At 42.7% G+C, this 12500-nt stretch overlaps 1 protein-coding gene and 1 long non-coding RNA gene across 3 annotated transcripts in view; one reads left to right on the top strand and one right to left on the bottom strand.

Annotated features, from left to right (window-relative positions):
* LOC137997568 (neuroendocrine convertase 2-like) overlaps nucleotides 1-12500 on the top strand; it is a 105622-nt gene that overhangs the window by 6754 nt on the left and 86368 nt on the right. For both annotated transcript variants that reach the window (XM_068843646.1, XM_068843647.1), the window contains exons 4-7: nucleotides 6193-6272; nucleotides 6951-7039; nucleotides 7725-7900; nucleotides 9251-9469. In XM_068843646.1, the coding sequence (XP_068699747.1) occupies nucleotides 6193-6272; nucleotides 6951-7039; nucleotides 7725-7900; nucleotides 9251-9469 (564 nt within the window). The remainder of the gene's footprint in view (nucleotides 1-6192; nucleotides 6273-6950; nucleotides 7040-7724; nucleotides 7901-9250; nucleotides 9470-12500) is intronic.
* LOC137997574 (uncharacterized) overlaps nucleotides 1-12500 on the bottom strand; it is a 339842-nt gene that overhangs the window by 250390 nt on the left and 76952 nt on the right. The gene's annotated exons all lie outside the window — the stretch shown is intronic.

Genomic DNA, 12500 nt, shown 5'->3' with positions numbered 1-12500 from the left:
GCTCATAAAACTGAAATGATGCAAGAAAAACCAAAACCTAACCTCCAGATGATTGACAATGCAATAATAAGTTTTCGACGGTTTGATTTGGAACGAGTAGGACGCAAGAGACTGGGCCAAGCCCGATCCAGACTATTATGGGAAGACAGAATCCCGTGTGCGGAGAGCGAGAGAGAGAGAGGATGTCTTCATGTTTGGATTAGTTTGCACGAATTAAAGCAGATAAAAATGGACTTTCCTTGTGGAGTGTAACATTTGGTGACCCCGACGTGACCGAAAACAAGAAAAGGAATGGCGGAGAAACTGGAAGAAACACAGATCGAGCTAAGGGCCACCGTTTGCACCTTGGACGAAGCGAGCCTTCGAGAGCTATGCGCAGAACTACAAATAGAGTTGAAGGAGGAGACGGGTCGCCTTGCCCTAATTCAACGGATCACGAAATATCTGGACGCCAAAGAACTGAATATCAAAAAACTACAGAAACTTAAGGAAACGATTGCGGACAAAAAGAAACCGCCGCTGAAGATCAAGAGTGAAAAAGAGGCGGAATAGAAACCAGGTTTCCACGAGGCGAGCGTTAACACATTGAAAGGATCCACAACGATCCCATCATTTAAGAAAGAGCTTAAAATATCAGGCCAGATTGGAGATTCGCGTCAAAAGGATCGACTCAGATTTATAAGCCTGGCCCACCAAATTAATGCTGGGCTGAATCGTGGCTATCAGGAGAAGGAAGTAACGGAAGCGGTTATTCGGGCGATTAATCCCGGGCTGCGATTGCGAAGCTACCTTGAAGGTAAGCATGACTTACACTAGCCACGCTACGCAAAAGTTTCCGGTCACATTACCAAGAGAAAGGTGCGACTGAAATGTACCAACTTCTCAGCTTAGGGGCGCAAGAGTTTCTTGTTGGCCTCCTCGATCTTAAGCAGAAACAAAGTACTCTTCGCCTCGCAAGAAGCTGGTTCTAATTTGAAATATGACCCTACGCTTGTCCAGTGCATGTTCCAACACTTATTGCTAACTAGTTTACGGAGTGACAGTATCAAATTGGAAGTAAAACCTTACCTACAAATTACCGAAGTGACGGATGAGGAACTGTTTGAGAAATTGAATGTGGCACTTAGCAATGAAATGGAACGGTGGCAAAAACTTGGCACTCGGCGTGAACAGCCCACAAGACAGGGCCTTGTGCAACAAGTCGCTCAGTTGCCCTCTTCTAGCGAGAACCAAAGCACGGCAGAAGGTAAGACCCCACCAAGATCAGTCAAAGTCAATCTACTTACTGAAGTTAGGGAGATGAAAGCGGAGCGTGCTGCCATCAGGGAAACTATGTGGAATCAACATAACACCGGCCCAAACCAGTACAGATTTGTAGAGCGGGAGCGGACACGTTCTAGGGGCTGTCTCATGTGTCAAAGGGAAGGAGTGGAGTACCGTTGCGACCATTGTTGTAAGTGTGGAGAGCGTGGGCACTTCAGCTATCAGTGCTCCCAACCATGGTTTCAAAGGTCAGACGCAGGGACAGTCCCAACAATGTGTGAACTGTGGGAAGTGGGAAGAATGGGCTAATCAATACTTACGGTGTTCACAGTGCCATGCCAGCCATTAATATCCAAACGTGTGTCAAAGAATGCATTGGGGGGAACATAAAAAAACTTTGCCAAGCCATTAGAGATGTGGAATCTATAGACAACCCAGGGAAAGTGTCGACCAAATGAAAACGTCATTCCCTCCGATCTAACTCCACGACAGCGTACAAAACTAGCAAAGTTGGTGGGAAGAAGGTGTATGGTAAGTTATATTCTACAAGGACAAAAGGTGGATTCCCTGTGGGGTACTGGTGCTCAGGTCTGTGTTATGTCAAAGCGCTGGAAAGAGATCCGCCTACCCGGTGAACTAGTAAGAGACGTTAGTGAATTACTGGAAGGGGAGCAACTGATCTTCAGGCTGCGAATGGTACAGAAATCTCATATGATGGTTGAGTTGAGGTGGATTTTCAGCTGGCTGGGAATGTTGAACAGTCAGAACCATTGAAAGTCCCTATATATACTCGTAGGCAGTCAGAATAACCAAGAGTATCCCATCATCGGGTTCAATGTCATTGAAGAGGTGATAAAGAGAAAAGGCAATTCTGATACCCCAAATGCGCTTACACGAGTAGTGAGTGATTCGTTTCCGTCAGTAGTAGGGAAGAGGGCGCAAGCACTTGTTAACTTCCTCCAGACTAAGGAACATGAGGAGGAGGCAGGAGGCAGTGTGGCCCAGTGGTTAGGGCGCTTGCCTTGAGATCCGGAGATCCCGGGTTCAAGACTCGCTCTGACAATTCGTTGAATTTGTTCCTGGTAGTCCCTGGTTCAACTTCCCAAATGCACTTGTAAATAGCCAACTGGTTTGCCTCCGGTCAGTTGGGATTCTTAACAGTTGTTGTTGTTTCGTTCCGTCGTTTCGTTCGGGGAGCGGTCAATTAAGTATGTATTGTATTGTAAGAGGCTGACAGCGGGGTGCTTAGGGTTGGAAGGCATGACGTATACTTAGCCCCAGGAGGGACTGTAACGATTAAGTGCCCAGTGCATTTTGGACCATTAGAGGACGATTTACCAGTGGTGTTTGAACCAAAAGAAGAAGAAACTTGGCCTGAGGGGCTAGAAGTGAGGGAGTGCCTTAGCAGAATTCAAGCCGGGTCATCAAGTAGAATATTTGTCCCAATACGTAACCAAACACAGAGGGCGATACGTTTACGTAAACGTACCGAACTGGGCACAATACAGTTAGTGCAGTCTGTTACCCCACTTCCGGTCGAACAACAGGTTGTAGAGTCAGCAAGAAGCGTTACAGATGGAGAAGATACTAGTGGCAACCGGGAGCCTGGGAAGCATGGACAAGAGCAAGAACAGTGGGTCCCACCAGTTGACCTGAGCCACATGTCAAGTGAGCAGCAGAGCATAGTGACAGCGATGTTAAAAGATGAGTGCGGCGCCTTTGCTGTGGATGACAATGACATTGGCTTTGCTGGAGAATAAGAGATGGAGATTAATCTCAAGGACGACAAAGCAGTGCAGAAGACGTACAACTCCATCTCAAAGCCTCTGTATGGAGAGGTGAAGATGCACCTGCAGGACATGATCTCTCTTGGGTGGATAAGCAAATCGAAATCACCATATTCGTCACCAGTGGTTTGCGTAAAAAAGAAAAATGGTAGCCTAAGACTGTGTCGACTATCGTCAGCTGAACAGTAAAACCCAGGATGATCGACAACCCATCCCCCGCATTCAAGATATCCTCAACAGCCTTTGTGGAAACACTTATTTCTCAGTCCTTGACCAAGGGAAAGCCTATCCTCAGGGATTCGTAGAGGATGAACACCGCCATTTCACAGCATTCATCACACCCTGGGGGTTGTACCATTGGAACTGCATAACATTTGGTTGGAAAACTGCCCCAGCCGCTTACCAGAGGTATATGGAGAACTGCTTGGAGGGCTTGCGGGACGAGATATGTATTCCCTATCTTGACTATATCTTGCTTTACAGCAAAACATTTATGGAACATGTAGAAGACGTGCGACAGGTGCTGAAACGTATGCCAGAACATGGTATCAAACTGAAAGCGAAGACATGTACTCTGTTTAAGCCGAGAGTTCGTTATTTAGGAAAGGTGGTCACAGCGGATGATTATACAGTGGATCCAGCCGATGTAGCCTGCGTGAAGGCGCTCAAGGAAACTAAGCCAAGGACTGTGGGTGCCCTACGCAAACTCCTCGGCTTCATCAGCTGTTACCGGTAGTACATAAAAGATTTCTCCAGATTAGCGAAACCACTGCATTCTCAGTTGTCATCAGCTGTAGACACGACTAAACAGGCCACCACAACTAGGAGAAAGACACCTTTAGGAGGACAACTGTCATCAAAACAACAAATAAATTGGACCGAACACCAGGAAGATTAAATCTCCTCATTGATCTGCTAATGCAACGCAACCAGGAGTAATGGCCTATCCTGGTTTCGAAAAGCCATTTGTGCTACACACAGACTCTTCGTCCGAAGGCCTTGGTGCAGTTTTATATCAGGAAGAGGAAGGCAAACTGAGAGTTGTCGGATATGGCTCTAAAACACTGACGTCAGCAGAGCGCAACTATCATCTCCACTCTAGGGAAGTAAAAAGGTCCTCGCTCTGAAATGGGAAATCACTGACGAATTCAAGGACTACCTCTTCTATGCTCCGACGTTTGTTGTATTCACTGATAACAACCCGCTGACGTACATTATGTCATGAGCCAAACTGAATGCTGCTGGCCACAAATGGGTGAAGTTCGCCATTAAATATCGACCTGGCAAGATGAATGTTGATGCAGATGTCTTGTCAAGGATGCCAGTAGACATGGACAGTTACATGACAACCTGCACCAAGGAAGTATCTCAGGGCGTTTTTGGGACTACTGTTCAAGCGGTCAGGGAACAGTCCAAAGGGTCAACCCCATGGATAACAGCGGTGACCGGTGATGCGACAACACCTTAAATTACACCGGAGGATCTGAACGTGAAGCTATTCAGCCCACAGGAAATTAAGGAGGCTCATCGCAAGGACACTGTTATTAGCCGAGTAATTCACTACAAGTCTCATGGAGCCAGACCATATGGAACCCAGCTGAACCATGATCCCCGTGATGTTAACACTCTAGTGACAGAATGGAACAAACTGGAAATTGATGGTCAAGGTATCCTGTGGCGCTGAGCCAGCTCTAACTTGTAATTAGTTCTACCGAAGCAGTTCATACCATTAGTGCTAAAGGAACCTCATGTAGAGATGGGACACCTTGGAGTGGACCGACTAGTCGATCTGGCGAGATGTCGATTTTACTGGCCTCATATGTATGATGATATTGAACATTTTGTCCAGCGCAAGTGCAGATGTATCAAACAGAAGAAACCAAACACAACTACCAAGGCATTTCACTAGATATGCACAAGCTTATGCGACACGCAACGAGACTGCCCGTACCGCTGCTGAGAAGATATACAACGAGTTTATCCCCAGAACTGGTTTCCCGGAACGTATACATCACGACCAGGGTGGGGAGTTCCAAAACAAATTGTTCTACCACCTTGAACGTATGAGCGGAGTGGCTAGTTCCCATACCACCCGCAAGGTAACGGCCAAGTGGAGCGGATGAACCGTACCCTGCCCTCGATGTTGAGAACCTTACCTGAGGAAAAGAAAACAAACTGGAAAGACTCCTTGAACAAACTCATCCACGCTTACAATTGCACAAGGCATGAATACACTGGCTTTTCTCCGTTTCAACTAATGTTTGGACGTTCTCCTCGCTTACCAGTTGATCTGATGTTTGATCTAAACAACGAAGAGCAGACGGTCAATTACCCGGACTATGTGAAGAAGTGGAAAAGAGATATGCAAGAAGCATACGCCCTAGCCTCCAGACAAATTGTGAAATCATCCATCAGAAGTAAAGCCTGCTATGACAAGAAAGCTTCAAGCCCTGTGATTTGCTTCTCCCTTGTGATGGCTTATCATTGGATCTGCCGACTCGCAAGAGGTTGGCTCACAAAACGTCCCAGCCTACCCTCACCATACCATCTCACACCAGCAACAACGGAGATAGTTCGGACGATGAATATGGTATAGCCATACCGTACCTTCCTGCTGTCTCTGACCCCGCCCCCTGTAGCTGAAATGGCGTGCCGCCTATCGACATAGAGCAACAGCGTGATCTTGCGACTTCTGAGGACACGACAGATGCCTTCGCCGAGACCCAGGGTGAGCCGAGTGTGGACGCTGGCCCACAAGCAGCAGAATACGCCAGCCTATCCGAAACAGGGAACACCGCTCCGGAAAGTGAAGACTCAGACACTGAGGAACACCCAGAGGATAGCACACGGCCAAGGAAAGACAGAAGACCACCCCTGACGTTTACTTACAATCAAATGGGAATACCGGAATATCAGCGTCTCAATTCGATGGTAGACACAATCCAAGTCCCGCAGGTGGTGTCGCCACCCGTCTTGGCCGGATGGCCATGTTCACACCATAACGAAGTATAACGGATTATAAACGATGATACGTTTTTGGATGTAGACAAAGGCTTCACCGCCACTATCAACAAGTACTTAGTTGAAAAATCCTTAGCATTAGCTTAAGCATTTTCACTGACTTCATGCGATCTCTTGACAGGACAAAAATGCCAGTTTTGATTTTATCGACCTTGATGACAGCCCCGAGCCGTGGTCAAAGGACAAACATTCTTTTTCAGGGTAAGGGAAGAAAGGTTTTAGCTTTCTAGTAAATAAAAGTCTGATGGATGTCAAGGATATTCTATTTTTATTTCATTCTTAATGATTCATTTTCTACCGTAGATTTTAAATTGTCTCTTTCCTGGCCTGTGTTGTAGGACATATGCAAAGAGATAATATTCGCCGTCGACCAAATGCGTCTTTTCCGATTGTATGATGTACAACTTGAATTTCTATAGAGTAGAAAAACAGAACCCATGCTAAGAATTCAATCTCAACATAAAAGGCTGCAAAAAGGGAAGCAAAACCTAGTCAGTCTCTGACAGGTAGACTGTAGATTCTCTAGAGATTTTTCCGGGACATGGGCAATCTCTACGAACGAGTCCTCTACCCTTCATATCTAAACGCTTCCCAATCCCTGGGTCTATAAGTTAAACGCTGGACTTTCTCCGAAGACTCAAAGAGGAGAACACCGCTAAAAATAAAATTGGAAAAACTGAATCCTTTATCAGGTAAAGTGTCAGTCAACTGATAAACGACAATCGGTTTTTTTTTTGTCCAAGAATGAAAATATAGTTAAGAAGTTAAGCATAGTTTTGACCACTGAATTTTTTTGCATAAAGCAGTCTGTTAGCCGATTTCTTTTGACATAGCCATGCCATTACACTTAAACGTGACGTTTTCTTATTTCCTTCTTAGACATGGTACAAAGTGTGCTGGTGTGATCGCTGCTGAGGCCGGTAATAAAATATGCGGTATCGGCTTGGCGTACAATGCAAGTATTGGAGGTAGGACCCTTAATCATTATTACAATAAAATTCCCCTATCAGTCGTAGCCATAGGCTTCTGTTTTGGGGTGAAACAGATCGTGCAGATGGTATATATGAGTTTTTACCACAATTGCTTGTAATCTCGCAATCTGATTGGCTAATTTGCCGTTGCCGATAAGAGTCTAGACAATGCTATACGCGTCATGATCGAGTCAATTTGTCACACAATGTAAAAGCCAGTCAGGAACGCCCATTTTGGGAAATAAACCAATCATATTGCGACAAAGTTATAGACAACGCTTGCTCTTTCTTTGTGTTGAATATTGTGGTAAAAAACAAATCGAAAGTAGTTCAGCGTTGTCTGTACTTTTATCGACAATGATATTCTTCATCACAGTGGTCAAAATGGTTTGGACTCACGAGGTGCAACTTTCGATTTTCTTAACTCTTTTCGGTGATTTGCCGCTCTTACTAAACCTATTTTGATACGTTTGTCCAACTGGCATTTCTTTGCGGGTCACTCGGCACGTGGCTTTTGCCTCAAGAGCGCCTGATCTTACTTACAAACCCGCCGGCTTACGCGCATCACGGTGAAATCAGAAAACATCTAATCTTGCGTCTAAAGAGTATACTAAAGGATGAATCCCATAAATTCTCAGTCCGGTCGTAACATTCAATTTCTGACTGGCTTAAATATTTGCAGGCATCCGTCTTTATACGACGAAAATGGCGACAGATGACAAGGAGGCAGAGGCCCTGAAGTTTAACAGAAACTACATTGATATTTACTCTAACAGCTGGGGACCAGAAGATCGCGGATTTGAAGTGAAAGGACCAGGAAATATGACACAATTCGCCCTGCAAGAAGGAGCGGAAAAGGTAGGATATAGGTCGTTCGAGTTCAATAGAACATATTCGTATTCTCGGTATTAGACTGGAACTAGCTTGCAGTGGAGGCTAATGTGGGGGAATCTTTTCAAATGCAAATACCTTTTGATATATTCGCCCGCATTAGCCTCCATTGAACTAGGTCCAGTCCAATACTGAGAATACGAATATGGTCTATTGCTGACAAATAGTACTTAGCATGCGTCATACAGTTAAACTCTGCTCAAGTAAAGAGCCATTAATTACTTAAGGAAACCTTTCTTGATGCAATGTAAGCAATTTAACAAAGTGAGCAAATTGAGCCCAGGTTGTTCTCTCTTTTATTGTGATTGACGTAAAAGGTTAGCCAAAATAAGACGAACTATAAATTAAAGTGAAATGAAATTTAGAAAGGACATCGTAGCCAGATGTGCAACTTAAACGTTCACTAGCAAGCCTGAAATCATTCCAAGGTTTCTAACGTTCATGTCATATTTATTCCGGAAATCAAGTATATCAGTGAAATACGCCCAGTTCGATATATCAATATTCAGATATGGCTACGACGCTTTATGGTCAAATTTCAATTTGTTCTCTTTGTCGCACAAGTCTCAGGGGACATTTCTAAGCAAAAGAATATTCAAATTTATCCATAAAGCCTTGTATCCATGTGTGAATATTGATCTATGGAACGTGGCCTATTTCATACATTCTAAAATTATTAACTTATCTGGCCAGTTGCTTATTCTCACGGTTAGACTAGATCTAGCATGAAATGGAGGCTAATGCGGAGGAAATAAATTTGCATCTGAAAAGATTCCCGTGCATTAGCCTCCATTTCATGTTCAATCCACTCAGCTCAACCGTTACAATACGAAACTGGCCTAATTTGACCAGCTCCCATTTGGCTTCCAGCTCGGTTGATAAACAGGAGCTATGCTGCGCAATCGCACAATTATGGCTTCGAAGCCCGTTCAAGACTGGCTCACTTTCAACTGCTGAAGTTAACTGCTTCCATGCCCATTCCAGAGTTCAAATATTTTAATTTTCGTACATTCTGAAATCGTTAAAGTGAAGTGCTCTGGGTAAAAATGTAAACTCTTCCACTGATTTATTAGTCCATTTAATTCCTGTGGATGTCAATTCAAAGTTGCGTTAAATTCGCAACTATTAAATGCCTACCCTTCATTTCGGAAGCAACATATCATGGTTGACCCTATACGCGATGTTGATTTCGGGCTGCAGAAAAGTCGACTACAACAATGATTAACCCAGTTACTGTTATTAACATTAAGAGAATTTTCAAAAGAATGTTTACGTGAAACGACATAAAGCACAGCATTTGTGTTGTAATTCTTTCAGGGCCGTCATGGCAAAGGGAACATTTTCGTATTCGCTACAGGAAATGGCGGGGTACTGTCAAAAGACAGCTGCGCCTACAATGGTTACATCAACAGTATTTACACTATTGGAATATCTGGCTTGACAAGAGCTGGGTCGATACCGTATTATGGAGAGCGCTGTCCTGGAGTGATGGCCGCAGCTCACAGTAGAGATGCGTTTGGCGACAGAGACCCTGTGGTAAGGCCGGCGAAATGACATGACTTATATATGTTGCCGGTAAAATCCGTTCTCAGGTAGAATCCGTTTTTACCTAGGTTAAATTGGTGATCTTCATTATACCTAAGTTATGAATACGCACTCAGATGAATTGAAGAAACTTTTTGGAGCCTAAATTAAGCCTAGAGAAAAATAGGGTCAGTTGAGGATTAGTTTTGGTTATGGTTATCAATTTACTTATTATACAAAAGTACATAGTTAAAAGAAGTGTGCTGTGTTGAGCATGCACTTCGTTGTAGCGTAGTGGTGAAGACACAGTACTATTTACAATTACGGCCGAGAAATTGAAGCATCAAATGCAATAAGAGGTTAGAACGGGTCTTCATTGAACCCTGGATAACCGGATCTCAAGGCTAGCCCCCTAACAACTGGCCTTAACCTGCCACTGGCCCTCACCCGCTTTCTCCTATATTAATCGATTGCTTTGAAAAGGTTTTTTTTTTGACCATTTAATTTTACTGTTGTGGTTGAGTTACAAAGCCCATTAAATGACTGCGATGATGCCGATGATCTTGTTCCATCACAAACCCCTTTACTATTGTTATGTAAATCAGATCTAGTTTGCGTAACAAAAACAGGATTTTCAGGTCAAACGCTTGAGTTTTCGTCAAGTTCTCGAGTGGCTAGTTCTAAATCAGGGAATGGGGAATCGGAAAATGGAGTAACGGGAATGGGGAACGGGGAATCTCTAAAATAGGGAATCTCTAAAAGGGAGAATTCATAAAAGGGGAATCTCTAAAAGGGAGAATTGCTAAAATTGTGAATCTCTAAAAGGGGGAATCTCTAAAGTGAGGAATCTCTGAAAGGCGAAAGAAATCTCTAAAAGGGGGAATCTCTAAAGTGGGGAATCTCTAAAGTGGGGAATCTCTGAAAGGGGAAATCTCTAAAAGGGGGAATCTCTAAAGTGGGGAATCTCTGAAAGGGGAAATGTCTAAAAAGGGGAATCTCTAAAATTGGGAATCTCCGAGACCGGGAAAATTAAGAGAGATCTGATCGGTTGATTTTTATGACAAGCATCCGTTTTAACAATACAATTGTTGAACCGCTGGTACAATTCGCACACAAATGCCGGCTATTAAAATATCAACGAAGCGCTGTTTCTATCGTAAAGCTGTGGGCGAAACATACATATGAAGGAAACATTTAATATAAAAGTTGTAAAGCTGGAACGGAAGCTGGAAGACAGGTTATGGCTTTAAATTCAGAAAACCTTGCTCATTACATTTTGAAAAAACGTACAACGCGAGAGGAGTAGAGAAGCGAGTTCTTCTAAACACATTGATAATTCACCATTACAGCCAAGTAAAAGAAAAAGCGAAGGAATAATCTTATTTTCGACATTTGGTTGCACTGTGGGATATCAGCCGTGAGCGGAATTTAAAAACGCACTGTAATAATTTCTAATTTTCAAAGGTCCTATATTTTTGCACAACATGAAAAATTCAGAACCTTGTAAATCTAACAAACAACGCGAACATCTGCAAGAATTCACACTCTCAAGAGCAACGTTCGCCATTCAAAAAATTGATTAACACTGATTATCCTTTTGCTTTTTTACTGGCAAAAGCCAAGGAAAACTTAAACTCAGCCATGTTCACTTAACGTCAACTCGGCTGAGAAAAGATACAATATTGCCCGTCGAGAAAAAATATATTTTTTCATGGTTTTCCCGCCATCTCGAACATCTTTGGGATAATTTAGTATTTCTTTAATTGGTCTTTCATGCTTTTCGTCTTCCACTCAGATTTCCCCTTTATGTGTTTGTGTGCAAGTGGACGGTGAGGTATCCAATAAATAAAAAGTACCACGGAATTAAAAGCATTAAGGAAATGACTCGAAAAACCAACAATATAAGGGGCCGACCATTTAACTCTTGAGGGGGGAGGGGGGTGGGTGATTTTGGCCTACGGTTAGCTTAGGTAGCTTGCGGTTTGCCCTTATAATGAGATAAGGGATTTCTTGTTTGCTTGGTTCACATGGCTCCGAGTCATAGGAGACATGCAAGCTATTACGGTTAGTCTAAATTACACATTGGCTAGCCTAGTTAGCACTGCAGTTAGCCTACAATTCCTTAGGTAGCTTGCGGTTATTTTCTGGCTTGCTGGCTCGCACTATATCCAGACTCGTTAGCTATCACAAGCAGTAATGGTGGTAAATTTTTCTATTTGAAGAATCAAGTTTTATTAGACAAAGAAAACTAATTTGTTCATTTTCAATCTTTTCAACTGAAGCATTTTCATGTAATTACTTTCTATTGAAATATAAGGTTTTTGCAAAGTCTTATATAATATAAGACAACATGTAACAAATTAGACGATGATCAACTAACTTTAATTCTTCTTTCACATTTGTTTTGGAGATTTCAGTCCACTTTAAAATTGTAACTAATGATTGTAGCAGTAATTACCAGGCTATGAGCATTTATGAACTGCTTTTTGCTATTTTTAGCTATTTTTTTAAATTAAGAAGCTTAACATTTTCAAATCTACTTGTGGAGCATCACTTTATAACATGAGAATATTGTTATTAGGTAATATTAAATGATTCTAAAGAATGACGTTTCGAAGACATTTAGCAATACAACAATGATTTTGTATAGCTTACAACATTTTAAGGCTTTGCAGCTCCATATTTAACTATTACTGCAATAACCACAATGTAAATGTAAATACATTCTGTAAATGTAAACACGACACGTTTTGAGGAAAAAATGTCCTGCAGAGAAATGAGGAGGGAAAAAAAATATCCTGCAGAGCATACTACTGTTGCATGAATGGCTTTTTTTTGTATGCGTCAGAGAAAAGTAAATACCATCATGTTTTCCCACCATTTCTGTTTGCAGACAGCCAATTAAATTATTTGTTGCCCTACCTTGTAATATGCCTGCAGATGGCGGGTGTAAAAATCGACTATGTTTATCACAGAAAAAAGGGGAGCGGTGTTCATAGCAAAGAATTATAAATTGCTAATTTGCAAGGCAGATCTGTTAGCT

This window comes from Montipora foliosa, chromosome 3 (assembly GCF_036669935.1).
Source record: "Montipora foliosa isolate CH-2021 chromosome 3, ASM3666993v2, whole genome shotgun sequence".
NCBI lineage: Eukaryota > Metazoa > Cnidaria > Anthozoa > Scleractinia > Acroporidae > Montipora > Montipora foliosa.
This window is presented reverse-complemented; position numbering and strand designations above follow the sequence as displayed.